The following is a 27,277-nucleotide window of genomic DNA, read 5'->3' on the forward strand; positions in this document are numbered from 1 at the left end:
CGCCCTCCCAGCCCAGCGGCGGGCGGGGCGTTCGCGTCGACTCGGTTCCCCCGGCGATTGCTTCTGTCTGTTGTTGAGTTATGGTGCGGGACGGGACCCCCGGAGGCGGCTGGCACCCGGGCTGGAGTGCGGCTCGCTGCTGAGCGCCGCCCCGGTCGGTGCCGAGCGGGCTATGGGCGAGCCCGACCCCTTGGTCTCGGGGCAGCTCGCGGCCGGCCGGAGCTGGTGCTTGCGGCGGCTGGGGATGGACCGCGAGTGGTTGCAGCTGGAGGCTGCGAGTGAGGTGAGGGCGTGCGGCCTGGGGGTGAGGGGGCTGCGGGAGCTGCGGGAGCTGCGGGATCGGGGAGGCTGGGAGGAGCGGCGCCCCGCCGACCCGGCTTGCGGGGAGGCACCCGGGGCGGCCGCGGGGTTGGGCCGCCTCAGGGGCTGGCGGGACCGGGCCGCGAGGCCAGGCGAGGCCGTGGCTTGAGAGGCCCCGGGCTGGTGGGTGGGTGGCTGCGCGGGAGCGAGGCCCCGTGCCAGAGCCGCCGTAACGGACGCGGGGCCCTCCGAGAGTAGGCACGGTCCCCGTTAGGGTCTCTCAGAGCCTTGCGATGACCCAGGTCACACGGGGAAACTGAGGCCGAGGCGTCCCCACTGACCCCGAGAATGGCGCACCGGTCCGGATGGCCGCGGAGGGCCTGTGCTCTCTGGAGTTGATCTTTGAGTGTGATCACGAGTTTAAAAAGGTGGCTCACCTAACATCCTCCAACTTTAATCCGAAAAAAAATAAAAGTCTTCCATTCCATCCCCGAGAAGTGGCGCGTTGGGGTGAGCCACGATTGCACGCACCCTCGACGTGGGTCAGGGACAGTCAGCGATTCTCGCCAGAAACTGCTTACAGTGTTTACATAATGCAGGCTTAAAGGGCTGGTGCTGGGGCTCGAACCCAGGGCCTCGTACCCGGAAGGCAAGCACTTTGCCAGCTGATCTGTAGAGTTCAGCTCCATCAATGCAAAACTAAAAAACAAAAAAGGGAGGCACAGTTATAAGTGGAGAGGAGGTGCTAGGATTTGGTCCCGGAAAAGCCAAGGGTGGGCCGTCTCCTTGCAGTCCGCTCTGGAAGGAGAACTGGGTCAGAGCCCCTTGGGCTTTGGAAAGCGCGGTACCGAGTGTTGGTCGTCATGTGTGCTGGCTGATCTTATGGCAACTTGACACACAAACGAGTTATATGAAAGGAGGGCATCTTAATTGAGAAAATGCCAACGTATAAGATCCCGCTGTAAGCGGGACGGTAGTGGTGCATGCCTTTAATCCCAGCACTTGGGAGGCAGAGGCAGGCGGATCTCTGTGAGTTCGAGGTCAGCTTGGTCTACAGAGTGAGATCCAGAACAGGCTCCAAAACTACACAGAGAAACCCTGTCTCGAAAAACCATTAAAAAAAAAAAAAAAAGATCCTGCTGTAGGCAAGCCTGGAGGTCATTTTCTTAGTTAGTGATTGATGGGGGAGGACACAGCCCACTGTGGGTGATGCCATCCCTGGGCTGGTGGTCCTGGGTTCTATAAGAAAGCAGGCTGAGCCGGCCAGTAAGCAGCACCCCTCCGTGGCCTCTGCATCAGCTCCTGCCTCCAGGTTCCTGTTTGAGTTCCTGTCCTGACTTCCTTTGATGATGAACAGTGTGACCTGGACATGTAAGCTGAATAAACCCATTCCTCCCCAACTTGCTTTTTGGTCATGGTGTTTCATCGAAATAATAGTAATCCTAACTAAGACATAGTGTAAATTAAGCTCATTGAATTGGTAGGGTTGAATTTATTTATTTATTTTTTTTGATAAGCTGTATATTCTCAATTGAGGGACAAACATAGTTTCTGCTCTGGGAGTTTATGGCTTGGAACCAGGGAAAGAGAATTTATAGAATGAAGGATGTCTTTCTGGGTTGGCCAAGGTGTGGCTTATTTAGCAATATTCCAGAGCAGGTCCGGCTTTAAATTAGCGGGCATTGGAGAGCTGCTTATTTTTTCATCTGCTTTACTTCATCTGACCCCTGAACGTTCATTCACTAGTCTCTCTCGACCCTGTTGGGAAACGTAATCAAGTGTTGACTCCCTCACTGAGACTCAGCTTGGTGAACTCGTCCATCACTTCTGAAACGCTTGGCAGCTGTGGGGTAGCAGGGGCGAGAGGACTGGAGAGCACTCACTCCTCCACACCTTCTGTACCGTGCCACAGACTTGTGTGGGATCACAGCTGTGGGGAGAGACCCATGCACACCAGGAGGAGCTGGAGACCCTCCTCGGGGGCCTCTGTGTAAGAGGAGCCTGCCTGGTGATGCCCAGAGTCGGCCTGTCGGCAGAATGTGGACCACAGCCTGCAGAGTGGAGAGAGAGTTTGAGTGGGAGCCAGGATGAGGTTCTCAGATGATGGTGCACGTGGGTGTGCAGCAGGTCTGGGGAGGTGTGCTGGCGTCGTCTAATACAGCTGAGGCAGGACAGTTCCCTGCCTTTCCAGTTCCCCTCAAAGTTCAGCTTTCACGGATAAAATCAAAGAACATGGGTGGATCCTCATATGTGTTGAAGGGAGTCCTTTAGTAGATTATCTTAATAAATTATAAGTTTATTAAGGTACACAATATTTTGGGGAACACAATACCACCACATTTCCTCTCTTTTTGTCTAAAATTAAAGAAAGCTTATAACTAATACAAGAAAAACTATCCAATAAGTATATACAATATATACAGCCAAAAATTACATTAATGATGTCTAGTCCATTAACATTTGAGAGATTCAGATAAAAACTCATTATATATATTAATGTCTTTAAACTTGGTAAACCAGTCTAGAGATTTTGGTGTAAGCACAGATGAGTAGATTTATTGCAGGCGAGCTACTTCAGACCTGCAAAGGAAAGCTGTGCCTTTGCCTTGTTTTTCTCCTCTTGGTGTTCTTGAATCTGGGGGCTGGGAAGGGGAAGGAGTGGTTGGAGTACTTCCTGGTTATTTCAGAGACGGAGCCTTGCAGAGGAGGTCGGTGCTAGTGAAGCTGGACAGGAACAAGGGATCGTCTACATTGATGACAGTGTGCTCCAGGGTTGTAAATGGAGCAGTGCCCAGGAGAGTTCTTAGGTGACCAACCAGTGGTGCTGAAATAGAGCCATTGTGGACTCTAGGACTGGGCAGTGAAGGGGGTGACAGAGTCAGGGACAGTTCCAGAACAAGGTGCTCTTCTGGTCTTCTGTACTGTTTCCCCTGATGGCAGCCAGGCTGTTTCCCCTCAGATAGAATATGGAATACTTTCTCTAAAACAGCTACCAAACCTGGATATAGATGGTAGACAATTCCTAAATGTCCCCCATCACCACGCTAGTCCTCAGACCTGGACATTCTCCATTTCAAAAAATGTGTGTATGTGAATGGTTGTCTGTATGCCGTGGGGTATTTGTAGAGGTCAGGACAACTTCAGGGAGTCCTCTTCTCCCAGGTGGGCCCAGTTAAGAGATACTTAGAAAAGAATCAGGAAACTTAAGACCTGGATCTCAGAAGAGCGTCACTTCTTGCCCTCACGTGTTTATGATTAGGTCACCAGGAATTGTGATGTGTGGGCATCTGAGCTTTGTTTCTGTCTTCTACAGAAACTCAATCTGTTCTTGTGGGTAAGTGGGCCTAGGACTCAAGGAATTTGTTTGGTAGACTTGTAGTGTACACTGCATGTGTGTATGGGTGCCTGCAGGGGCCAGAAGAGGGCATTGAATCTGGATTTGGAGTTATGAGCTCTTTTGAGCATCTCTCTAATCCCCATTTTATTTTACTTTATGTCTTGACTGAAGGTACAACATTAGCTACCATATCAGTTTCATAAAGACTAACGCTAGAAGGAAGGTTGTGTCTGTCTGTCTGTCTGTCTGTCAGATTAAAAAGTTAAAGTCTTAACAAGGCAGTGTGCTAGGCTGAACTAACAAGATGGAAATGACCAGAAATCGGCGTCAGGTCCTGCATTGGGATCCACATTAGCCAACTAGTCAGGTAGAGAGACAGCATAGTAATCTTGGAGAAGGGAGGAGGGAGAAATGTAATCATTTCTCAGGCCGAGGATACCTCGGCAGTGTCTTCGAGCTCTGTGAAAGCTGTGTCCCACACAGTAGCCATGCCTAGAGCTGGGAAAACGATACGTGACTTGACTTCGTAGAACTTGAATTTGTTTTTCTTAAATAACAGCTATAACAACGAACGAACGAGGAGTTCTCTCATAGACTGTTGATGACAAACTCAAACTCAGGGAGGTAAGGTAAAGTGGCTGGGACACAGAGGGCCAGGAATGGTGACTTGGGAGACACTTCGCAGCTATGTGTAGAAGGAGATTGGAGATTTCCTGATGTACCCAGGGCAGACCCAGGGCCAGCTGGAAGAATTTATAGAGAAAAGGATGCTAAGTTGGCCATTTCCAAGTCCAAGGCCTGTCTTAGTATGTATAAAGGCAGTGTGGAAGATGAATTAACGGGAATGTGAGGGAAGAAATGATGTCTCACTGGTGACCATTCAGGGTTGTGCTAGCCTGAGAGTTCATATTAACTCCTTTATCTTTTGAAGTTATTACTTTATGTGTATGATTGTTTTGATTGCATGTGTGTCTGTGCAACGCATACATGCCTGGTGCCTGGGGGGCGGGGCGAGAGGTGATGTTTACCAAAAGAGGGGATCAGATCCTCTGCAGCTGGGATTATGGATGGTTATGAGCCACCATGTGGCTGCTGGGAAGACAAACCTGGTTTTCTGGAAGAGACTGAGCCATCTCTCCCACCCTGCATGGTTCAGTGCTCTCCTCTTACCACAGCTTCTTGCCTTTGTCTCCCTGGTGGCTCCCTGAGACAGCTTGGGGGGGGGGGCGCAGACAGCAGATGAGAAATTGAGGTTCCGTAGGTGTCTGCTTTCCTAAGCCAGGACCTGTGTATGCTGCTGGTTGGTAAGATTGTAAAGAACCCCCTTTTAGCACAGTGACTGTGTCTTACATTGCCTCTGTCTTTCAGGTAACGATTGGTCGAGGATTTGGTGTCACTTACCAGCTGATATCAAAGGTGTGCCCTCTGATGATTTCTCGAAACCACTGTGTTTTGAAGCAGAATCCCGAGGGACAGTGGACAATTATGGACAACAAGGTACATGAGCTCATACAAGCCTAATGATTTCTATTGAGTTTTATGCATTTTATTTATTTATTTGATTTTTTGAGACAGGGTTTTCTGTGTAGCTTTGGCTGTCCTGGAACTCACTCTGTATGTAGATCAGGCTGGCCTCGAACTCAGAGATCTGCCTGCCTCTGCCTCCCGAGTGCTGGGATTAAAGGTGTGTGCCGCCAATGCCTGGCTGAGTTTTATGTGTTTTTAAACATTATATTACTATTGTAACTTGTGTGGCTTTGGTAGGGGACAGTATGTGAATGTGAGTGCAGGTGCCCGCAGAGGCCAGCCAGATCTCTCTGGCCCTGGCAGTTGTGACCACTCGGTGTGGGTGCTGGGAACTGAGCCGTATATGGGAAGCTCTTAACCCAGAGCCATCTCTCCAGCCCTGCTAGATATTTTTAAATTTCCTTTTCTTTCCTTTTTTTTGTTTCTCGAGATAGGGTTTCTCTGTGTAGCTCTGGGTGTTCCAGAACTAGCTCTGTAGACCAGGCTGGCCTCGAACTCACAGAGATCCACTTGCCTCTGCCTCCCCAGTGCTGGGATTAAAGGCACATACCTTTAATCCCAGAAAAGTTCCTTTTCTTAGCACCCGATAGTTGTTGTCTAATATTCACAAGTGTAGCCATGCCCTGTTCCCTTTCCAAGGTGCAGCGCTTCCGTGTGCTGTGGGAAGTTAGGCTGTGCGAGAGGATTGCTGATGGCCTGGAGTGAACGCTGCTTCTGAGGGAGTGTCTGGAGTGCAGCGGTGGCTCCTTTTCCAAAACTGGACCATATTTCCGGGGAAACTGGCCCCTTTGGAAGGCGACAGAGGTCCTGGGAATCTGCCGAAGCTTCTGGAGGGCAGGAGACCTGAGGCAGAGAGAGAGAGAGAGAGAGAGAGAGAGAGAGAGAGAGAGAGAGAGAGCGAGTGAGAGAGAGCTGCTGCACTGCTCCTTCCCTTGAGCAAGCCCTACACACACATATACACACACACTCACCTACACACACACATCTACACACACACACACTCATACACACACACACACACACACTCTCACCTACACACACACACATCTACACACACACACACATACACACATCTACACACACATACACACATCTACACACACACTCATCTACACACACACTCACTCATCTACACACACACACTCACCTACACACACACACTCATCTACACACACACTCATCTACACACACACACACACACTCACCTACACACACACACACACACACTCACCTACACACACATACACACACACATACACACTCATCTACACACATACACACACACTCACCTACACACACACTCACCTACACACACACACTCATCTACACACACACACTCATCTATACACGCATATACACACGTATACACTCATCTACACACACATACATACCTACACACGCACCCCTACACACATACATACACACCTATACATACACACTCACCCTTATACACTCACCGCCACATATACCCACAACCCCTCCACACACATCCCTTCATAAACTCACACGCACACATACATATGCACACACACCTTTAAAATAAACCTGCTTGGGACTGGAGAGATGACTTAGCAGTTAGGAGCACCAACTGCTCTTCAAGAGGACCCAGGTTCAATTCCCAGCACCTACATGGCAGCTCACAGCTGTCTGTAACTCCAATTCCAGGGGACCCAGTGCCCTCACACAGGCACACACACACAGACAAAACACTAATGCTCATAAAATTAAAGTAAATAAATTAAGACAAGGGCTGGAGAGATGGCTCAGAGGTTAAGAGCACTGGCTGTTCTTCCAGAGGACCTGAGTTCAATTCCCAGCAACCACGTGGTGGCTCACAACCACTTGTAATGAGATCTGGTGCCCTCCTCTGGCCTGCAGGAATATATGAAGACAGAACAATGTATACAAAATAAATAAATAAATCTTTTAAAAAGAAAATGAATTAAAACAAAACAAAAAATCCTGCTTAGCTATTGGTGTTCTCACAAACATTTTACTTTGAATAAAGGGTTTTTCCACTTTAAATATTTTTTTAGATTTATTTTATTGTGTTACTTACATGTATGTGTGTCTGTGTATATTGTATACACATTTATGTACAGGTGCTTGAGGCCAGAAGAGAGGTTTGTGTTCTCCAGAACTGGAGTTCCAGGCAGTTGTGAGATGCCCGTGTGGGTGCTGGAACTCGCATTAGGGTTCTCTGGAAAAGGAGCAGGTGTCTGGACTGCTGACCCGTCCTTTAGTTCCCTTTAAATAAAGCTTAAAGTCACCTGTCTAGTGGGAAGTAACGAAGTCCAGGGATTAGAAAGCACCAAAAGTGCAAAGATACGAGCCCCCAGGATTGAATGGAGGTAGACCCTGGAGTGGGGAGGTTTTTAAGATGGGGTCTTATTTATGTAGTGCAGGCCAGCCTCACACTCACCTGCTAGGTGGTGATTTCTGCCTTTGTGATGTAGAATCTGGCATCCCAAGTCCTGTGAGTATTTTACATGGCTAAGTCTCTGTGCTTGGAGTTCTTTGGTCTGGGAGCATCAGCATCATTAGAGTGCCCCTGAGTTGTGTTTGCTGTTCTAGCCCTTATCTGGCGTACTTGGTTTTTGTTTTATGTGTATGTCTGTGTACTACATGCATGCAGTACCTGGGGAAAGCCAGAGAGGGCATCAGTTCCCTGGAACTGGAATTACGGATGGTTGTGAACCTCCTTGTAGGTGCTGGGAATTGAACCTGGTCCTCTGCCAGAGCAACTAGTGCCCTTAACCACCGAGCCATCTCTCCAGCTCTGGCATACTTCTTAAAAATTCTGATGACAGGCCAAGGACATGGTTCAGTAGGTAAAGCATTTACCACACAAGCACGAAGACTTGAACCCCTGGAAAGCCATCCGAGGTACTGAGTGTCTGTAATCCCTGGGCTCCCACAGCAGGTTGACAGGCAGCCATGGAGAGTCCCCAGAACAGCAGCCATGAAATCCGCTCTCACCAAAGGGGAGGGCAGTTGGTAAACATATTGGATGGTAGTATAAATTAAGGGTTTCTCGTTAAGAAAAGGACAAGCCCTAGTGGACGCAATTGCTGTGCACCTAACTGGTGAAGTACACCTGTGTATGTACAGAGCTTCAAATCGGGTTTTTCAAAAGACAGATATAACCCAGTTTCTAGATTAAAGACAGGTACATCACAAATGAGTGTACACATTCTACTCACTATCCATGGAAGTTGTTCAAACTCAATGATCAGGGAGATGCAAATCCAAACCACAAGGGACTGACTACTCCGGCAAGGACAAGGGACAAGTGCAGTGTCTTTCTGCTCTAGAGGGAAGGTCACCTGACACAACCACTTTGAAAATACCTAGCTCATTCAGTTGAACACATGTATAGTAACAAATGTCTCTAGGGGATGTCTGTAATGCCCACCCACATAGAACGCCGTATTGACATGATGCCGAGTAAAAACGCTCCACAGCAACTCGCCAGGCATGTGTATGCCCACAGCCCAGAACTTGGGAGGCTAGGATAGGAGATTCCATGCCAACCTGGCTATGTAGCCGACTATCCCAAAGAAACAGAGTGTGGGCTGGGAGATGGCCAGGCAGGCCTGAGGCCCTGACTTGGGATCTCCATGGAAGAAGCTGTGGGTGGCAGTGGGTGGCAGTGGTGGCAGTGGTGGCAGTAGTTCCAGAGCTGGGGAGGAGGTGGGCAGAGGTGGAGTTCCTAGAGCTCACTGGCCCATCAGTCTAGCCTGATTGCTGAGCTCTGAGCAATCAGAGACCTTGCTCTTGTAGAGGACCCACCTCAGGCGCTTCATAACCACCTGTGACTCCAGCTCTCCGGGTCCCCTGACTTCTGTGGGTACTTGGCCCTCAAATGCGCGTGTGCGCGCGCGCGCGCGCGCACACACACACACACACACACACTTTAAAATAATAAATCTTTCTTAAAAAGTGAGGAAGCCAGGTGTGGTAGTGCATACTTTTAATTCTAGCACTGGCATCCAGATCTCTGTGAACTTCAGCCCTGCCTGGTCTACAAAGCAAGTTCCAAGCCAGCCAGAGCTGCACAGTGAGACCCTGTCTCAAAAAAGCGAAACAAAAATAACAATAAGGTGGACTGGAGCTGGAGAGATGACTCAGTGGCGGAGAGCACTGGCTGTCCTTGGGGGGACCCAGGTTCAGTTTCCAGCATCCACATGGTGGCTCATATCTGCAGCTCTGGTTCTAGGAGTCTGTTGCTCTCTTCTGACCTCCATAGGCACCAGGCATACACGTGGCACACAGACAGACATATAGACAGAATAAACACACATCTGGTATGGTGGAGAACATCTGTGCAACACCAGTGCTGCTCTCTGGCCTCATACACACGTGCATACACACATACATACACACACACATACATACACACACATGCATACACACAGACACACACGACAGCAGGAAAGTTAGACGCGAGAGTATGTTTTATATGATGCCATTTAAATAACGTTCAGAACCTGGTGAAATTATTACGTCAGGGCACTAGTCCCCTTATGAGGGAAGGAGAGACTGGTTGGTTTCTTGGATTCTTTGATGTGCTTTTTAAAGCCATGTCGTAAATAGCACTGAGGTGTTCGCGTTGTGATTATTCATCTAGCTGTACGTTTTTGATTTATCCATTTATTGTGTTTCGTTAGAGACATTTAGAATATTGACCAATACATTTTTCAGATTGCTAAACTAAGAAACACGGTATAAATGTCAGTTTTAGTCTCAGTTCAGAAGTGAGTTGAATCTCTGGCCTCTCCCCCAGAGTTAAGAGCCTCGCCAGTGATGTTAGAGCTCTGGCTAATGTTAGGATTGTCATCTCCACTTAGCATCCCGTCTCCACTGGCACCTTTATAGGCTGTGCCCTACGAGTCTGTACTTAGTTGTGGCCTTGCATTGCCCTTCCCACAAACAGCTGCTAAGACTGTTCTCGTCTGTTCTGTCCTAGGTGTCTTTACCTAGTAAGAGGTTGAGCACAGAATGAAGTGACTATCAGTTGTGCCCGGTACTGCCCTAAGTACATTAACATGTTAAATTCACACAGGATCACCAGAAAGATTATCATCTTTACAGACACAGTAACTAACCCCAAAGCAGATGAGCCTGCCCCGGGTCACTCAGCTGTTAGGTGATGGAGACACATTGCAAACCCATGCAGTCTGACCAAGATTGCTGTTCGTTTTCATCTTCAGTGTTGGGATTGAACTGGGTCTTCATGTGCTTTTACCCCAGAGCTCCACCCCCTCCCTCTCCATGCTCTTAACAGTGTAGCTTCATTAAGACAAGAAGCTGAGCAGCCAAGATGTATGCTACTTGAGTGTCATGCTGTGCATTTTACAGTGTGGGATAGAGTCTAGACTTCCCCACCTTATAGACAAGGCTGAGACACAGAGGTGTGACGTCGGGTTGCTGAAGGCACGTAACTGATAAGTCCAAGGTGTTGAAGTCGGTCTGTGAGCTGAGGTCGGAGCTCCAGCTCTGTTTGCTACGCTATAGTACCCGTAGCGTAGACCAGCAGCCGCCTGCGTTCCCTGGCTCAGGTCCCACCCACAGTCTGACTCCCCCAGCACAAAGTCTTGGCTTTTGTGCACTGGGAAGTGCCGTGCTTGTTGAGTGTGTTGAGGGCCCACGTGGGAACATGGGTGACTCCTGGCTAAGCCTGCCTGGGGTTTGTATTCTTTCCATCCTGGAGTCATTGCCTGGAGTTGAGGTCAATAAGAGTGATTGAGTTGCTGTTCTTTAGTGCGCTGCGTGTTTTGAGGAAGGTGATTCTTGCCTGTTACACAGGCAGTTCTCTGCGGAGGCATGAATGTGAAATATAGGTAGAAAGCCAAAGCGCTGTGTGCACCGTGCTCTTTCCAAAGATGGTGCTTTATGAACCTTTCATTTCCATTTGTTCTCAAGGGTTTTCCTTCTGAAAAGGCAGAAGGTTTTGTCGCAACAAGAGAGAAATTCCATTAAGAGGAGGAAAATCATGAGCTTATTTTGTTTTTCTTTTCTTTTCCCTAGAGTCTGAATGGTGTTTGGCTGAACAGAGAGCGTCTGGCACCATTACAGGTTTATTGCATCCAGAAGGGAGACCATATCCAGCTTGGAGTGCCACTGGAAAATAAGGAGAATGCGGAGTATGAATACGAAGTTATCGAGGAAGACTGGGAGAGACTGTGTCCCTGCCTGGCCCCAAAGAATGAGCAGACGGGGGAAAAAAATAAAGACTTGAGAACTAAAAGGAAGTTGAGTTTGGATGGACTAGAGAGTCCCGCAGCTGACGGTCCCTCGGATCTCAAATGCAGAGTCACTGCACTGTCCTGCAAAGCTCTTGAGCCGGTGAAGTTACAAGTCAAAGGTGAAGCAGCGAGTCAGCCCTTGGGATGCTCGTGTCCTAAGCTGACTTCTCTGGAGGCTCACGCTTGCTCTGCTCTTCCAAAGGTCATCGAACTTTACCCTAAGAAACAGAAGGGCTCCAACCCTTCAGCATCCCAGAGCAGCTTAGAGCTGTTTAAGGTGACCATGTCCCGGATTCTGAAGCTGAAAACCCAGATGCAGGAAAAGCAGATCGCTGTTCTGAATGTGAAGAGGCAGACCCGGAAGGGGAGCTCGAAGAAGGTCGTGAGGATGGAGAAGGAGCTGCAAGCTCTACAGTCTCAGCTGTATGCAGAGCAGGCTCAGCAGCAGGCGCGGGTGGAGCAGCTGGAGAAGACTTTCCAGGAGGAGCAGCAGCACCTCCAGGTACCACAGAGCTGGCAGGCAGAGGTGCCCTGGGCTGGGCAGGCACTTGGTGAACTTCTGGCTAGAGTTGTCTCTGAAGCCAGCCCAGATGCTAAGCATAGGAGACAGGATGGGAGCAGAAAGCCAAGGTGAAGTTTTGGAAAGATCAAGGTTTCAGCACACTGATGGGGTCAGGAGCCAGTTAGGGCGCCAAGATGAGTAAGGTGACGCAGAAGCCGGCTGGGATGTGACTGATCTCTGATCGAAACCTCAGGTGTTTGAGATCCAAGATAAATTCAGGGAGAAGCCGGGTAAGGGCTAGGGTACCACAGACCGTAATGTCCTTGGGACTCATTTCTTTGCTCTGTGTGCCCAGAACCAAGTCACAGCCCAGAGCTGACTGTCCTTGTACATGACAGCTTGTTGGCTGTGAGGTTAACTCTAGCTAACAGGGTTGTGGAGGCGGAGATGACGGTTTTGTTCCTATCTTGATCAATCAGAATGCCATGGAAGGGCACACAGCTGGCTGTGATAAGCCACATCCTTTACTAGAAGATAAAAGAAGTATCTGAGTAGTCTGGAGGTAGGCCCAAGCATGTCCTGGTCTCCAGATCGTCGGCTTAGATGACAGGCTCTTGCCAAAGCTTCAGGCTGGAGCTGTCCTGTCCCTGCTTAAAATGTCAGTTCCCAGATGGCAGGAACCTTGTTAATCCTACCCTAGTCGTTCAGGTAACGGTGAATGTCAAGAACCCCCTGTTGTTGACTTAGAACCCGGAAGGACCAGTCACAGCTGAGGTGAAAGGTGTTTTTATCTTGCTTGGGTCTCTCTGGGCGAGGAACAGTCTGTAGTGGTGTTGGCTTATTTCTGAAGAATTTATAAATTTCATTCTAATCTCTGCTGTCTCCTCGAGCGGGTAGGAATAGCAAAAGCCATGGCTTACCTAGGCGCCTTCAGGGCATGCATGGTGGGTGTGCATAGCTTCTGCTTCCCGTGTCCAGCCCAGACAACTGAAGTTAACAGAGGGTGGGAATCTGCTGCTGTTGAGGGTATCACACCTCCGCTGAGCAGAGTTCTCTAAAGGACCGTGTGTTCAGAAACCATCGAGCCCGCCTGGGATTACCACGCGAGGCTACTCCGTGTGCTGAAGAGAGAGCTGCAGAGTCCTTCCTCTGGGCAGAAGGGGAAAGACAAGAGACTGGCTCAGCGAGGATTTCTTCACGTCACGTGTGCGTGACTTCAGGAAGCATATCCAGCTCTTTGTGTTAGCTGCGTCTCTCTCTGCCCCCGGGCTAGCCTGGCCTGCCACCGCTCCAGAAGCTGTTGCCCCCGGCCTCATGCTTGGTGTTCGGAACACCATATTGCCTGACGCTGTATTCAGAATTCTGCTTGGTATTAAAATGCTTAGTGTTGTTTTTAATCATTAAGTAATTTATCTTGTTGAGACAAGATGTGCTGCCCGTTAGCACACTGGAAGAATGATTTTCAGGGTTGCCCATTCAATTAAGAACGATTCAAAATCCCCCACCTGTAGGTAATTCTTAAGGCAGCAAGAACACAGGCTGTGTGGACAAAGCGGGCCGCAGATGAGTGACGGTTTCAATGGCTGCTGGAGGGAAAAGGCAGCAGAGGCCCAGGCGAGGGCAGAGTGGCTTGTAGAGGGTGGTCAGCGTGGGGGGTGGGGCTGGGGTTTGTGTCCGTGCCTCACTTCCCGGTCTTAGCCATTTGAGGACATGGCGTCAGGTGATGGAAGAAGCCTAGGCTGTCCACCCTGTTTGCAGAGCCGCTCAGCTGCCGGCTTGAGGCTGACAGCCCCGGGTGTGCGGTGGTAGAGCCGAGAACAGTTCAGATCCTTGCCGACAACAGCCTGAAGTGAAATGGGTTCTGTCTGCTCCCTGCCCCATGCTGTCCTGTCACACCTGCTTGTTCAGGATCTTGTCCCCTCCCCCTGGACTGCAGGGAAACCTTCCTTTTGTTTTGGCTTTTCAGGGTTTGGAGAAAGAGCAGGACGAGGATCTGAAGCAACAGCTGGTCCAGGCCCTGCAGGAGGTAACCCAGTCTCCCCCACTTCAGAGGCCGTGGAAGTTGGGAGTGGGGAACAGCCAGGCATCACGGGCCACTAGCTGCCTCCGCCTCGGGCCCACCGCTCTGTGATCTCCAGTCTGCGAACAGAGCAGGTGGCAGATGCTCACACACAGGTTGGAGGTTGGCAGCCTCACAGATACACACCAGATCTCACATGGAAACTTAGGTCTTCATCAAGTAGAAGCCACCCTGCTGATGACGAAACAGCCTGTAGGAAGTTTGGAAGCTCCCTGGAATAGGGGCTCTACTTCCAGAATAGTAAAGGCAGCAGAGGGGAGATGTTAGCTAGGGCTTGGGCCTGAGGGCCTTTGTACCTCACCATCCCTGCACTGTGGCATCCAGAAACCATTCAAGAAGGTTCCCGTCAAGCATTCTAGGCCAGTTTGAGGATGTACAGTCTAAAGCAAAAGCAGCCACCTACAAGAGTGACACTCAGGGCATCCGTCACCTAAAAGACGGCTTGTGGTTTGTGTCATCGAATCCTATGGCTGTTTTTACGTGGCTGCCTTTTGTTTGCTCTTGTATATCTTTAAAACATCTTCCAGCTGGATGTAGCAGTGCACACCTTTAATTCCAACACCTGGAGGCAGAGGCAGTCCGATCTCTGAATTCCAGGACAGTCTGGTCTACAGAGTGAGACCCTGTCTCAAAAGCAAACAACATCATCAACAGAACACCCTTGCTTGTCTTTGGGCTTTGATTATGACCAGCAGTTTGGTCCAAGTTTAGTCAAGGTTATGAGATGGTTAGCCCCCCTTGCGCACAGTGAGCAGCAGCTTTGCCTGTAAACCTGCTCAGGGTCATCTTTCTATTTGTTTATTGCAGACCTGTGCCTCAGCCTTGTCGCTGCTAACAGTTATGTGAGAAGGAGCCTGTCTTGATTTCCTTGTGGGGAGGTGCACAAATAGCTTTGGAAATAATTAGGTGAAAATTATATCTTTGAAATTTTATTTTTTGAGCTTATCTGCTTTATAGGGTGAAAGGTTAGGCATTGTTCCCATTTGAGTACTTACATTTTGTTTGTTTTTATTCTTTACTTAGTGTGTGAAAGTACACAGGCACTCACGTGTGGGGCTGGAGACCTGAGTTTGGTTGCCAGCATGCATATTAGACAGCTTACAACCTCTTGTAACTCCAGCTCCAAGAGACTGGACACCCTCTTTTGGCCTCCCAGGGTACCTGTACACAGGTAGCTTAAACTCATACAAACACACTAACATAAAAACAAAAACACCGTGCTGGGCGTGGTGGCGCACGCCTTTAATCCCAGCACTTGGGAGGCAGAGGCAGGCGGATCTCTGTGAGTTCGAGGCCAGCCTGGACTACCAAGTGAGCTCCAGGAAAGGCGCAAAGCTACACAGAGAAACCCTGTCTCGAAAAAACCAAAAAAAAAAAAAAAAAAAAAAAAAAAAAAAAACACCTTTAGAGATAAATCAGCACATTAAAAAAAGTCGTGTCTGGGTGCTCACGTGCCACAGTGTGTGTGAGGACAGCTTTCAGGAGTGGGTCCTCTCCTCCGTGTGGATTCGGGACTCCAGCTTGGTCATCCGGGTTCCCACTGCAGATGCCTTTCCCTGCCGAGCCATCTCACTGTCCTGTGGAGGGCTTAAACTAGTGTTAGATGTTTGGAGCCGGCTAGAGGACTCAGCGTTTGCCGTGCAGAAGGTCTGGTATGTCACCGGCTCCCTGGTGGCTCCGGCAGCTCACCTGCTCTAACACAGGAGAACATGTATGTCATGAGGTGCTTCGTCATGCAGTCATCAGTCAGCGTGGTTTCAGGTCATACTTGGCCATCGTGCGTGAGGGACGTGCCACTGCCAGATGACACTGTTGATCTGGTGTTCTCCTTCCAGACTGGTAGAAGAACTGGCCTTTACACAGGGTTTTCATAACCTTTTCAGAATGCTTGTTGCATTCGGTATCTTCTTATCAACACTTGTGGGAGGGTGACATGTTTTCCCATTTTATAGATGAGATAGTTAAGGAACATGAACATAATTAGTGGTTAAGATGAAGACCTAGACCTTCAGGTAACCACACACTGATGCATTTGTTTCTTTTTTCAACTTTTTTTAAAAAAAGATTTGTTTAATTTTTTATATGTGTTTGTGTATGAAGGTATGGTGTATGAGTTCAGGTGCCCTTGGAGACCAGGGGCATCAAATCCCATGAAGCTAGAGTTACAGGAGATTGACCTGTCCGACGTGGGTGCTGGGAACCGGCCTCGGGCCCACATACTTAACAGCATGCTGCTCTCCAATAAATGCTGAGCTGTCTCTGCAGCCCCTAGATTCGTTTCTTGAAATTATCTGCAAAGAAACACCTTTATTCTACCTTCTTTAAAGAGCATTCAAGGTGAGAGTCTTAAGTGTGAGCTGTACTTATGCACAGGGGGACTCAGTTTTCTTCCTTTTTTTCTGCTTTCTCTCCCTCCCTCCCTCCCTCCCTCCCTCCGTTCCTCAGATCCTTCTGTGTTCTTTCCTTTGCTTGCCCGATATCAAGCCTAGACCCTCACGCACACTAAGTATAGGGTCTATGACTGGGTCATATCCCAGTCCATAAATTATGTTGCGTGGCTGGAGAACCTGTGGACATATGGTGTAAGGAGTCAGTCACAGTGTATCAGCTGTTGGCACTTGGACATGCCAGCTTGTAGAAGACCCTAGCCAGGTTAGTTAGCCAGGTTAGTTCAAAAGGACTAACAGATTTGCTGCCCACCCCCCTGTCCTGATCCGTCCATCCTGAATGAAAGAAGGCTGCTTTTGAAATTGGCACCACTGGTCCCTGACCCAAAGTCACTGAGCCTCCCGAGGGAAGCAGCAGAGGTGTGTGGCCAGCCAGGGTGGTTCCGCGGCCTGTCCTGATGGCTTACCTGCTCTTTCTGCAGCATCGAGCTCTGATGGAAGAGCTGAATCACAGCAAGAAGGACTTTGAGAAAATCATTCAAGCCAAGAACAAAGAACTGGAGCAGGCCAAGGTACTGGACAGAGGGGCTTAGAATCTAGTTAGCTCGCGACGCCCGGCATTCCCAGGGATGCACGGTTGCTGTGGTGAGGAAAGACAGATGCCCTGTAAAGGTCTCACTAGAGAGAAGCTGCTGCCTGGTTGAGAAGCTCTGTGCTGGGAGGAGGTGACCTGCATCCTGGCCTGTCTGGGGGTTCTCTCAGGATGTGTCTCCCCCATTAAATCCATAGAACTCTTTGCTGTTGTCTGTTTTGTTTTGGTTTTGTCTGTTTTTTTCAAGATGGTTTCTTCCTGTAGCTCTGGTTGTCCCAAAACTCACTCTGTAGACCAGGCTGGCCTTGAACTCACAAAGGTCCCCCTGCCTCTGCCTCCCAATTACTGGGATTAAAGGCATGTGTCACCAGTGCCCAGTAGACCTCTTAAATTATAAGTTACAAACAAATGCCTACCAGGGCCAGACCAGTAATAAAAGTGAGGAAGAGGCCTGGGCGTGAGGCGCTGGAGGAGCTGGGAGGACCGAGCTGCTTCCTAACCCCTCCCCAGAAGGCCGCGCTTTTCTACCCAGCACTTGCCACCCAGAAACGCAAGCCCAGTCTGTCAGATCCGATTTCTTCATAGTAAGCAGAAATCCAGATGTTTGAATTACCCCAATTTTCAAATATTGTCAACAAGTTGTTTTTAAGTTTCTATAATCAAAAAGTACACATTTATGAGAAATTATACGGTTTTTCAATAGAGGTACAAGTTCAGATTTTGTATGTGTTTTAAATATCATAAAGGCCAAGCTAAACCGAGCTGTGGGCGGCCAGTCGACAGGCAGTTTCTAATCTGAGTGTCTGGGTCAGGCTGCATCCTCCCCCACTCCAGAACTAGAGCTTTGGACAAAAAGGAGGAGACTGTGCCCTCAGCAGATTTGATGTCCCTGTCCTGGGTGCTAGGGATGGACCTGGTGCTCAGCTTCCTGCGCCTGCTCTGTCCTGAGCGGCAGCCTCTAAGTACATTGTGTTTGCTGAGACAGGACTTCACTGTGTACCCTAGGCTGGCCAGTTATGTACCCCAGGCTGGCCAGTGATCTACTTCTACCTAGCCAATACTAGCGCTGCTGTCAGGCACCACCCACATGGGGCTCCCACAACTTTTCTTTTGTTTTTTTTGAGGTGGGTCTCATAGTGCAGGCTGGCCTCACACTTACTGTGTAGCCAAAAATGACCTTGAACTCATTTTCTCTCTTAAAATATTTTTTATTATTTTGAACATACAAGTAATTTGCCAGCGCTGGAGGGATGGCTCAGGGGTTAAGAGCACTGGCTGCTCTTCCAGAGGTCCTGAGTTCAATTCTCAGCAACCACATGGTGGCTCACAACCATCTGTAATGAGATCTGGTGCCCTCTTCTGGCCTGCAGGGACACATGCAGGCAGAACACTGTACACATAATAAATATTTTTTAAAAAAGTAATTTGCCTGTATGTCTTTGCACCACATATGTGTGTAGTGCCTGAAGAGGCCAGAAGGGGATGTTGGATCCCCTGGAACTGGCGTTACAGACAGTTGTAAACTTCCTTGTGGGTACGAAGAATCGAACCTGGGTCATCTGGCAGAGCAGCCCATGCTCTTCACCACTGAGCCGTCTCTCCAGCCCCTCCACATAAACTCTTGATCCTCCCTTTCTAACTCCCGTGGCTATCTCTTTGCTTTACCACATATTTTGAAACCCAAGAATTTAAAAATCCTCAGAGTAGGCTGGTGAGGTGGCTCAGTGGTTAAGAACACTTGTTGCTTTTCAGGGGACCCAGGTTCAATCCCTAGCCCTCCACATGGTGACTCACAACCATCTATAACTCCAGTTTCAGGGGGAGTTACCAACCTGTTACCAGGACATACATGGTGCATAGCCATGCATGTAGACAAAACACCCATACACATAAAACAAATCTAAAAAAAAAAAAATTGTCAGAGAAATGAGCCTGGATCCTCCTTTTCCCCTGTGTGATTTGATAGTCTGTTTTGATTAGAAAAGAAAAAGAGGAACAATGAACCGACTGCTTAGATCTATTGTGAGTGGATTTTCCTCCCTTTCTTAGGCTCCTGTTCCTTTCTGTTTGGGGGTGATAGAACTAACTTAGGATTTCCAAAGAGCATCCTGAAGGTCCTTCCTAAGGACAGCACCACAGGTGCTCAGACCTTGGGGAGAGCGTGGGAGCAGAAGCGGGAGGCGGCAAGCTCCATACAGTTTAGCGCCTAAAAGTCCCGGGGGAGTCCGTCTTTCCAGCCATGCCTCCGGAAGAAGGGTGTTATCCTTCGGTCATCAAGAGACGGCTGCCGACAACGCCTTAGTCAAGCCCCTGCCTCTCGAGTGCTCTTTCTATCCTGTCCTGTGAAGTTTTAGTTTAGGGGACACTTGACTACTCAGGCTGCAGCTTGCTAGAGAATATTTTAGTGCCCCCCTCCCCTCCGCTCTGGCTACTTTTCAAAGTTCTGCAGGCTGGGAAGTCCCAAGAAGGTGCTGGCAGACGTGGAGTCTGGCAAGGACACGGTTTTGGTTCACAGATGATGCCTTGTCTCCGTGTCTTCACATGGGAGAAGAGCAGGGCCGGCTCCTGCAGGCTTTGTCCTGGGCCACTCCTGTCCCGCCCGCCCGTCCTAGCCACCTAAGGGCCTCCCCCTTCATGCTGTCCCACTGCAGGTCAGCGTTCAGTGGGAACTGACCACAACAGCCGGGGAGAGAAGGGGAGACAGGAGCTAGCGTCCCTGGGAAAGGGTGACCCCAGGGAGCTGCACCGGATCCTGCTCCCCTCGGCTAACCTTGCTCTCGTCCTGTCCTGCGTTCTGGTTTGTTGCCCCGGGTGACAGGTGGCCTTGTGTCTTTGCAGGAAGAAAAGGAGAAGGTCCAAGCACAGAAGGAGGAGGTCCTCAGCCACATGAATGACGTGCTGGAGAACGAGCTTCAGTGCATCATCTGCTCCGAGTACTTCATCGAGGTAAGTGCTCGCAGTGCTCGCCCCACCCCGCGGGGTGCGCCAGCCCACGGGCGGCTGCTGCTGCTGCTGCTGCAGGAATCACTGGAAAGAATTTATTCAGCAACCTAGTGCTGTATGTGCTCAAGATGATGTCTGAAGGCAGCCACTTCTCATTACATCGTGCAGGCTTCACCCTGCTTTTGTGTTTGTTTTTGGGTTTTTGAGACAGGGTTTCTCTGTGTAGTTTTGGTGCCTGTCCCAGATCTCACTCTAAACCAGGCTGGCCTCGAACTCACAGAGATCCGCCTGCCTCTGCCTCCCGAGCGCTGGGATTAAAGATGTGCGCCACCACCTCCCCGCATCTCAGAATGTCTTTGTAAGATGGGATTGGGGAACTTTCCTGTGGGCCTTGGAGAAAGTAAGAGTGGCGAGTGTTAGCTGTGTGTCCTTTCACATTGTAGGCCGTCACCCTGAACTGTGCCCACAGTTTTTGCTCCTTCTGTATCAGTGAATGGATGAAACGGAAAATCGAGTGTCCCATTTGTCGGAAGGACATTGAGTCCAAAACCCACTCCCTGGTTCTGGACAATTGCATTAATAAGATGGTGGACAATCTGAGCTCAGAAGTGAAAGAGAGACGGAATAGCCTTCTTAGAGAACGGAAAGGTGAGTGGCTTCTGAGAACTCCTCATCATCAAAGGACTTCATTACTTCTGAACCACATCAAGTACTCTTTGGGGGTGGAGGTGGGGAATAGAGTTTAGTAAATGATTTTTTAATTAAGGTCAGGCAGGAGAAAAGGGAGTTAAAGGGAATTCAGACAACCACGTAGGAAAGGACTGAATTAGAATTAACCTGTAATTTGAGCATCCAAGGGATGGGAAGCTTAACTGTGTATGTCCTGGTCCTTCCTTGGAGGGCAGTAAAGGAAAGCTGTGACCAGAAGACAGGCAGATGGTTTGCCATATGGACCACCAGATGGCGCTGTTGCTGAAGACAGCTTGGTTCTGCAGCTTGGGTTGACAGATTAGAAATAAGATGTGTTTAAGTCGGATTCACGATGTGGAGAGTACCTGGGGAAACATACGAGCTCTGTTTGTAAGAGCCGTGGCTTATGGCCGGGCCTAGCTCAGCAGTACTTCCCTGGTATGCACAAGGCCCTGGGTTCGGCCCCCAGGGATGGATATTCCACATGCGTGCACCTGTTCTGTCTCCCAGTCGGAAGACTTTGGATGAAAAGATTGGGGAGAGAATGTTCATTGAAGTCCGGTTCTCAACCTTCCCAATGCTGTGACTCTAATACAGTTCCTCATGCTGTGGTGACCCCCAAGGATGGAATTATTTTCATTGCTACTTCACAACTGCAGTTTTGCTGCTGTTACGAACCATGACGTAAATAGCTGTATTTTCCGATCGTCTTTTGGGGTTGTGACCTGCAGGTTGGGACCACTGATTTAAGTGACCATGCCCACCTGGGACTTGCCGTGTTAAGGCCTGCAGAGGGCCACTTCTCTTGGTGGTGGCACTGCAGATTTTCAGAGCAAATCAAGGAAGCTCCTGGGTAGGATGTATTGGTTGGTGAGTAGAGATCCGTTGTGCAAAAGGCAGAGTGGGGATGGCTGTGTCGTGCCGTCACTACCCTCTGGGAACTGGAAATTAACCAGAAGCTGCTGGCCGTAACGGCCCGCTGGCCACACACCGTGGTCGTACTCCTAAGTCCGGAGATGCTGGGCAGCCTACGGGGCCCAGTGCTGTTGACAAGAATTGGGTGTTCTGTTTGTCGCTTTCTCCTCCCCCAGCCCTGCTACAGGTAGCAGCTGTTTCAAGTAGGGACAGGAATCTTGTGACTCACACACAGCTGTGATGGGAAACCGGGCAGGCAGCAGGCCCCTCCTAGAGCTGGTGGTGTGGAAGCCGAGTGGGAAGCGTGTCTTAGCCAGTGGCTCTCGAGGAATGTGGTCCGAAGCTTGAAAGGGAGGGTTCTTGGTTGCTTCCCTGGTAGCTGCTGGAGGATTGTGTGCCCAGTGTGGAGCCCCCCGGATGTTACCTCTGCCTGTGGCTCTCCCCATTCTCGCCATTTCCGCCTTGTCATTCCATAAGAGCACACACTGGCCCTGGGTGGAGAGCAATGCCCGTCCTCCCCTGAGTGCTCCCAGCTCTTCTCATCTGCTGGGGGACAGACCGGCCAGGACTCCGCAGCAGGGTGCTGGGCGGCATCACAGGAAGGACTGCTTACGCTGGCCTGGGCAGGGGGCAGTGAGAGGATCCTCTAAAGGAAGTGACGTGTGGGCCAAGTTTCATGGCTTCCTGGATGCTCGTTTTCCAGCCAGAGGACATGGCACTCACCTTGCGGAACAGCCAGGACTGGGAGGGTCTGCTGGTGCCTAGAAGTTCGTTTTGTCATCTTGCTTCCCTTCTGAGAGGACAGTGGTCCTGGCCCGGGAGCCAGATTTGATCAGGGTCAGGTTATGACCTTTGAGCTGGCCTGTGTTGTCTGCGTCAGTGTGGGGCACCTATGAGAGTTTGATTTGCCCAGGGCATGCCTATGTTCTCCTGAGTCCACTCACGGCTGATGACTTCAGAAGAGCCCACGTCCCACGTCCATCTCTGTCTCCTCTGCTGTAGAGGTGCTTGTGTAGAGTAAATACCCCAGTCCTCTCCCATTCTCTGCAGAGGATACGAGGCTACCTGGGCCTCTCTGGCCACGGGAGTGACGGCACAGGGAAGAGATCTCTGCTGCATGCACTTCTGGCAGCCGGGTCCACCCACTGTCTGCAGTTCTCACACAAGTGCAGCTCTGGGCTTGTCTCTAGACAGACTGAAGCTTCCAGTCCAGAGCCATCAGCAGCTCTGCTGGGCTGCAGTGTGGGGGCTAGAGAAAATTCTAACTTAAAATGCCAGCTCTCTTTGAATGTTCTGGTGCCATTTGAAAGCTGGTTTAATCCTTAGTGCATGGGAATTTTTTTCTTTTTCTTTTTTTTTTTCTTTTTCTTTTTCTTTTTTTTTTTTTTTTTTTGGATTTTCAAGACAGGGTTTCTCTGTGTAGCTCTGGCTGTTCTGGAACTTGCTCTGTAGACCAGGCTGGCCTCAAACTCAGAGATCCACTGCCTCTGCCTCCCGAGTGCTAGAATTAAAGGTGTGCACCACCACCTTCCAGCTTGCATGGGAATTTTAAAAAAAGAACTTAGGATCTGGGGCTGGAGAGATGGTTCAGTGGTCTAGTGCACTTGCTGCTCTTCCAGAGGACATGAGTTCAAGTCCCAGCACCCACATAGTGGCTCACGGTAACTCCAGTTCCAGGGGATCCGACAGCTCAGGCACCAGGTGTGCACACGGTGCACGTAGATACATGTAGATAAAACGCCCATACACATCAATCAATCAATCAATCAATCAATCAATCAATCAATCAATCAAATCAAGTCCAAAGAGCTTAGGCTCCGAAAATGGCAGGCGTTGGGTTGTTTCCCCGTGCAGATGTCCGTGTTCTCACCTCACCGAGAGCAGTGCCCTTCTCAGCCTCCCTCACTGGCGGGTTCTCAGGGGGAAAGGCACCTCCTGACTGAGAAGCCTGAGGAGAGGAGCGGGTATGAGGAAGCTGGATCCAGAATTAAAGAAGCATGCCCTGAAGCTGGGGTGGATAACGTACATTTAGGTCAGGTATTTGTACCAGGGATCACTGTGGCTGTGTGTAGTGTTGACACAGCCCGAGCTGGTGAAGGGAGGGAGGGAACTTTCCTTTCTTTTTTTTTTCTTTTTTTAAAAGATTTCTTTTTAATTTTTTTTTTTAAATAATAATACCAAGCAGGGCACATTGGCACACACCTTTTTTTTTTTTTTTAAGATTTATTTATTTATTATGTACACAGAAGAGGACACCAGATCTCATTACAGATGGTTGTGAGCCACCATGTGGGTGCTGGGAATTGAACTCAGGACCTCTGGAAGAGCAGCCAGTGAGTGCTCTTAACCTCTGAGCCATCTCTCCAGCCCTTAATTTGTTTTTTATTGTTTATTTATTTACTTTTTTTTTCAGACAGGGTTCTACTGTATGGCTCTGGCAGTCCTGGAACTCAGTATTTAGACCAAACTGGCCTCAAACTCTCAGAGATCCACCTGCCTCTGCTTCCTGTTTGCTGGGATTAAAGAAAGGCATGGACCACCATGCCTGACACAAGATTTCTCTCTCTCTCTCTTTTTTTTTTTAAAGATATATTTATTATGTATAGTGTTCTGCCTGCATGTACACCTGCAGGCCAGAAGAGGACACCAGATCTCATTACAGGTGGTCGTGAGCCACCATGTGGTTGCTGGGAATTGAACTCAGGACCTCTGGAAGAGCAGCCAGTGCTCTTAACCGCTGAGCCATCTCTCCAGCCCCATCCTTTCTTTTTTTGAAGATCCACCTGCCTCTGCCTCTGGGACTAAAGGCGAGGGCTGCTAACCCCGTCAGGAAAATTCTTCTGCCAGAAACTTCCTCTCCACCTTTCCTTCTCTTAATTAAGTGAATTAGCTGACAAGGTTGCTCACGCTCTGGTTTCCCCCGCAGTTTTTTCCCTGGTTCTGTGGTGGTTTAGGGGTGGGTTTGAGACAGTCTTCCTCTGTAGGACAAGCTGGAACTCGAAGCTGTCCTTTGGGACCCTCCCAAGTGTCAGGATCTTAGGCTTTGCACTGCGCCCTGCTTCCCCACAGTTTCCTAAATGAAAGAAGCAGGTCTAGAGATGTAGCCGGCTGGTGAGCATCCTCACCCAGCTCCGGAGGCGGGCAGTATAGAAACCCCAAGCAGCTGGAGGTACACTACTTTCCGCTCTGGTTTCTTCAGATCACATCCTCCCAACCCCTTCCTGCTGTATCACTGAATTGAAGCTTCTGATGAGCATGTGTGGTGCAGAGGGCATTGTGAGTCTGTACGACATGAGCTGTTCAGAACCATCTGGCCTGTGACTTCTGCCCCTTCAGTTAGCTAAGAGGAAGTGGTCCAGAGAAGCTGGCAGGGTCCTGACTCTGAAGAGGTCTGTCTGCTCCCCTGGAAGCCTCTCTGATGTTGCCCATCTCCTTTCTCAGAAGACAGCCTTGAAAGAAGTATTTGGTGGGGTGGTTAGCAGCCAGGTGATACCTAGCAAATCACCATTAGACAGCAGCTACTTCTGTGACTCAGCACTGTCCTCAGAGACTGTCATTTACATGAAGACAGCATGGAGTTCCTGTCTGTCCGTTTGCCTAAGGAAAATGGCTTGGTAAGGTTGCACTCAGAATGTGCAGAACTACACTTGATTGATTGATTGATTGATTGATTGATTGATTGATTGATTGAGGCAGGGTCTGCTGTGTCAACCAAGCTAAGCTCAAACTCAGAGATTCACCTGCCTCTGCCTCCCTACTTCCACCATGCCTAGCTATAAGTTTTTGATTTTTAAAAATCTGTTTTGTAAAATCATCACAGGATGACAACGAACAGTCATTACTAGAGGCATTTCTTCGTTCCTGCCCCTTTTCCCGGTCTTCTGTTCCTTTCCTCGTCATTGAAAGTTTCCTCTGTTTCCCTTTTCATCCTCGATTGATGAGTCACGATACCGTTTGAGAAAACAGGAAAGGTGGGGTGAGGACCTGAGTGTGATTCCTGAACCACTTAGAAAGCTGGGCCTGGAGGCTCCTAAAATCCCAGGGCTGGGGAAGTGGGGACAGGCATGTTCTTGGGGCTCCCTGGGAGCTTCCTCAGTGGCCTCAGGTTGCAATGAGAGACTGTCTCAAAGAGCTGGGTGGACAGCCGAGGAGGGACCCTAAGGTCGGCTGTCCCCCCACTCACATGCGCAGCCGTGATGCTCCCCTGCATGCATCCGTTCAGAGAGATGACGGTGGCATCACGGGAACTGTGGGAGAAAGGACTGTCCATTGTGGTGGCCAGCTCTGGGGTTGACTGGATGAAGTAGCGACCCCGAGTCCTGGCACCTCCGACTTCTCGAGTCTGTGGTCCCTGTGATTGCAGACACTGTTCTGACTTAGCTCTGTAGGAGACTCTTTGCCTTGTCACCAGAAGCGGCTACCCGGGATAGAGGATGGCTTTCCCAAGTGCCCTGAGTCCTCTTCCATCCACCCAGCCACATAGACAGCTGTGTTCGAGAGAGCCACGCAGTGCTCAGTAGCGGTCCTGGGCTGACCTTGAATACCTGTCCACCTCACATTTAAACAGAGACCTCGCGTGGTCTCGCGCTGCAGTCAGTGGCTCCTGAGCCTGCCATGTCTTGAAGGTGAAGACGGCTTGCTGTGCCAGGTGGGATCCTCTAGCTGCTGGAGGCGCTTGGGCAGTGCCGTCAGCCCAGAGCCCAGCTTCCACCAGGACCAAGCTTCAAGCCGTGGCACGAGCTGGCTCACTTTCTCCCTTTACTCTGGTGGTTGTGGGGAAAAAGCGAAGAGGGAAAAACGATAGGAGGGGTGTGGGGGATGGAACATGGGCTCCTCCTTCATGTGTCTGTCTTTCTCTCCAAAGCAAAGAGACTGTCATGAAGGTCACACCAAGGACATGTGAGAGACACTAGGGGAAGGCGTCTTGGAGTGACCTAGAGGATTCCTGGATTCCCTCAGGCTGCTCTGGACATCACCTGGGAGGTCACGTGTGGCAGAGACTGAGTTAGGAAGCCTGTATCACTGGCCTTCCATCTGCCAACCCTACCGACACCATCGTCTAAGGGACCACGGGACTCCCCCACCGACTGCTTCACTACATGATGAATGAGTTGAGTTGTACATTTCCGGATGTGTTGGTTGACTTTGGTACCTCATGCACCCTGTTGACATCATCCTGGACAGCTGGGTGCACCCTATGGCTGCCCTGAAGGCAGCGTGCGTTTGGAGTCTGGTTTACCTTTCTTTGTGAAAACAAGATGTCATTTCTTAGAAATAAAATGTAAAACCCGCCAGTTGCTCGCGGGCTTCGGTGTGTTTGCCTGCCTTTGCCTCTGGCTCCCAGATGGTCTCCCAGGTAAACACTGGCAGCTCATAGACTGCAGCCGGGAGAGAGGCTGTCCGTGATAGACTGCCAGCAACGTCAGCCCCGGAGCTCAAGTTCACGGCCGCGCCTGCTGGGCTCTCAGGATTCTGTTTTCATTCTGGGGTGTCACTGCTGTCCTTTTTCGGGGGGTATTTTCATTCAGATGCCATTCAGGGCTACTTCCAGCTCTCTTTCCTGAACAAGCGGTGATTTAATGAGAAATTGACACATCTCTCCTCTTCCTTTAAAAGCTGTGGGTTTCTTGGTTGGTTGGTTTTGCCTGCCATCTTTTTCCACACTTTTTTCTTTAACCCCCTTGATACTGTTTCATATAGCTCAGGCTAGCCCCAAACAGTGTGTGACTGAGGGAGACCTTGCCCTTTGCCGACTC

The 27,277-nt window shown here is 49.8% G+C and overlaps 1 protein-coding gene across 3 annotated transcripts; it reads left to right on the forward strand.

Moving 5' to 3' along the window:
- Positions 1 to 26,815, forward strand: Rnf8 (ring finger protein 8). 3 transcript variants are annotated; one of them, XM_006983078.4, is made up of 8 exons: positions 1 to 283; positions 5,006 to 5,134; positions 11,195 to 11,914; positions 13,881 to 13,940; positions 16,864 to 16,953; positions 19,812 to 19,919; positions 20,360 to 20,564; positions 26,386 to 26,815. In XM_006983078.4, exons 1-8 carry the CDS (start codon positions 173 to 175, stop codon positions 26,400 to 26,402), a joined length of 1,440 nt encoding a protein of 479 aa, XP_006983140.2. In that variant the 5' UTR covers positions 1 to 172; the 3' UTR covers positions 26,403 to 26,815. The 3 variants fall into 3 exon arrangements, with proteins under 3 accessions (XP_006983140.2, XP_076414531.1, XP_042121590.2); XM_042265656.2 differs by lacking the exon at positions 1 to 283 and adding an exon at positions 478 to 728; XM_076558416.1 differs by lacking the exon at positions 13,881 to 13,940 and having other exon boundaries at positions 23 to 283.
- Positions 26,816 to 27,277: the final 462 nt, after the last annotated feature.

The sequence above is a fragment of the Peromyscus maniculatus genome, chromosome 21 (assembly GCF_049852395.1).
Source record: "Peromyscus maniculatus bairdii isolate BWxNUB_F1_BW_parent chromosome 21, HU_Pman_BW_mat_3.1, whole genome shotgun sequence".
In the NCBI taxonomy this organism is placed as follows: domain Eukaryota; kingdom Metazoa; phylum Chordata; class Mammalia; order Rodentia; family Cricetidae; genus Peromyscus; species Peromyscus maniculatus.

Bases quoted from the DNA above. Each gene is read 5' to 3' on its own strand.
- Rnf8 (XM_006983078.4), top strand. From the start codon at position 173: ATGGGCGAGCCCGACCCCTTGGTCTCGGGGCAGCTCGCGGCCGGCCGG. The intron at 11,915-13,880 runs GTACCACAGAGC...TTGGCTTTTCAG, and splicing joins AGGAGCAGCAGCACCTCCAG to GGTTTGGAGAAAGAGCAGGA. The intron at 19,920-20,359 runs GTAAGTGCTCGC...TTCACATTGTAG, and splicing joins GCTCCGAGTACTTCATCGAG to GCCGTCACCCTGAACTGTGC.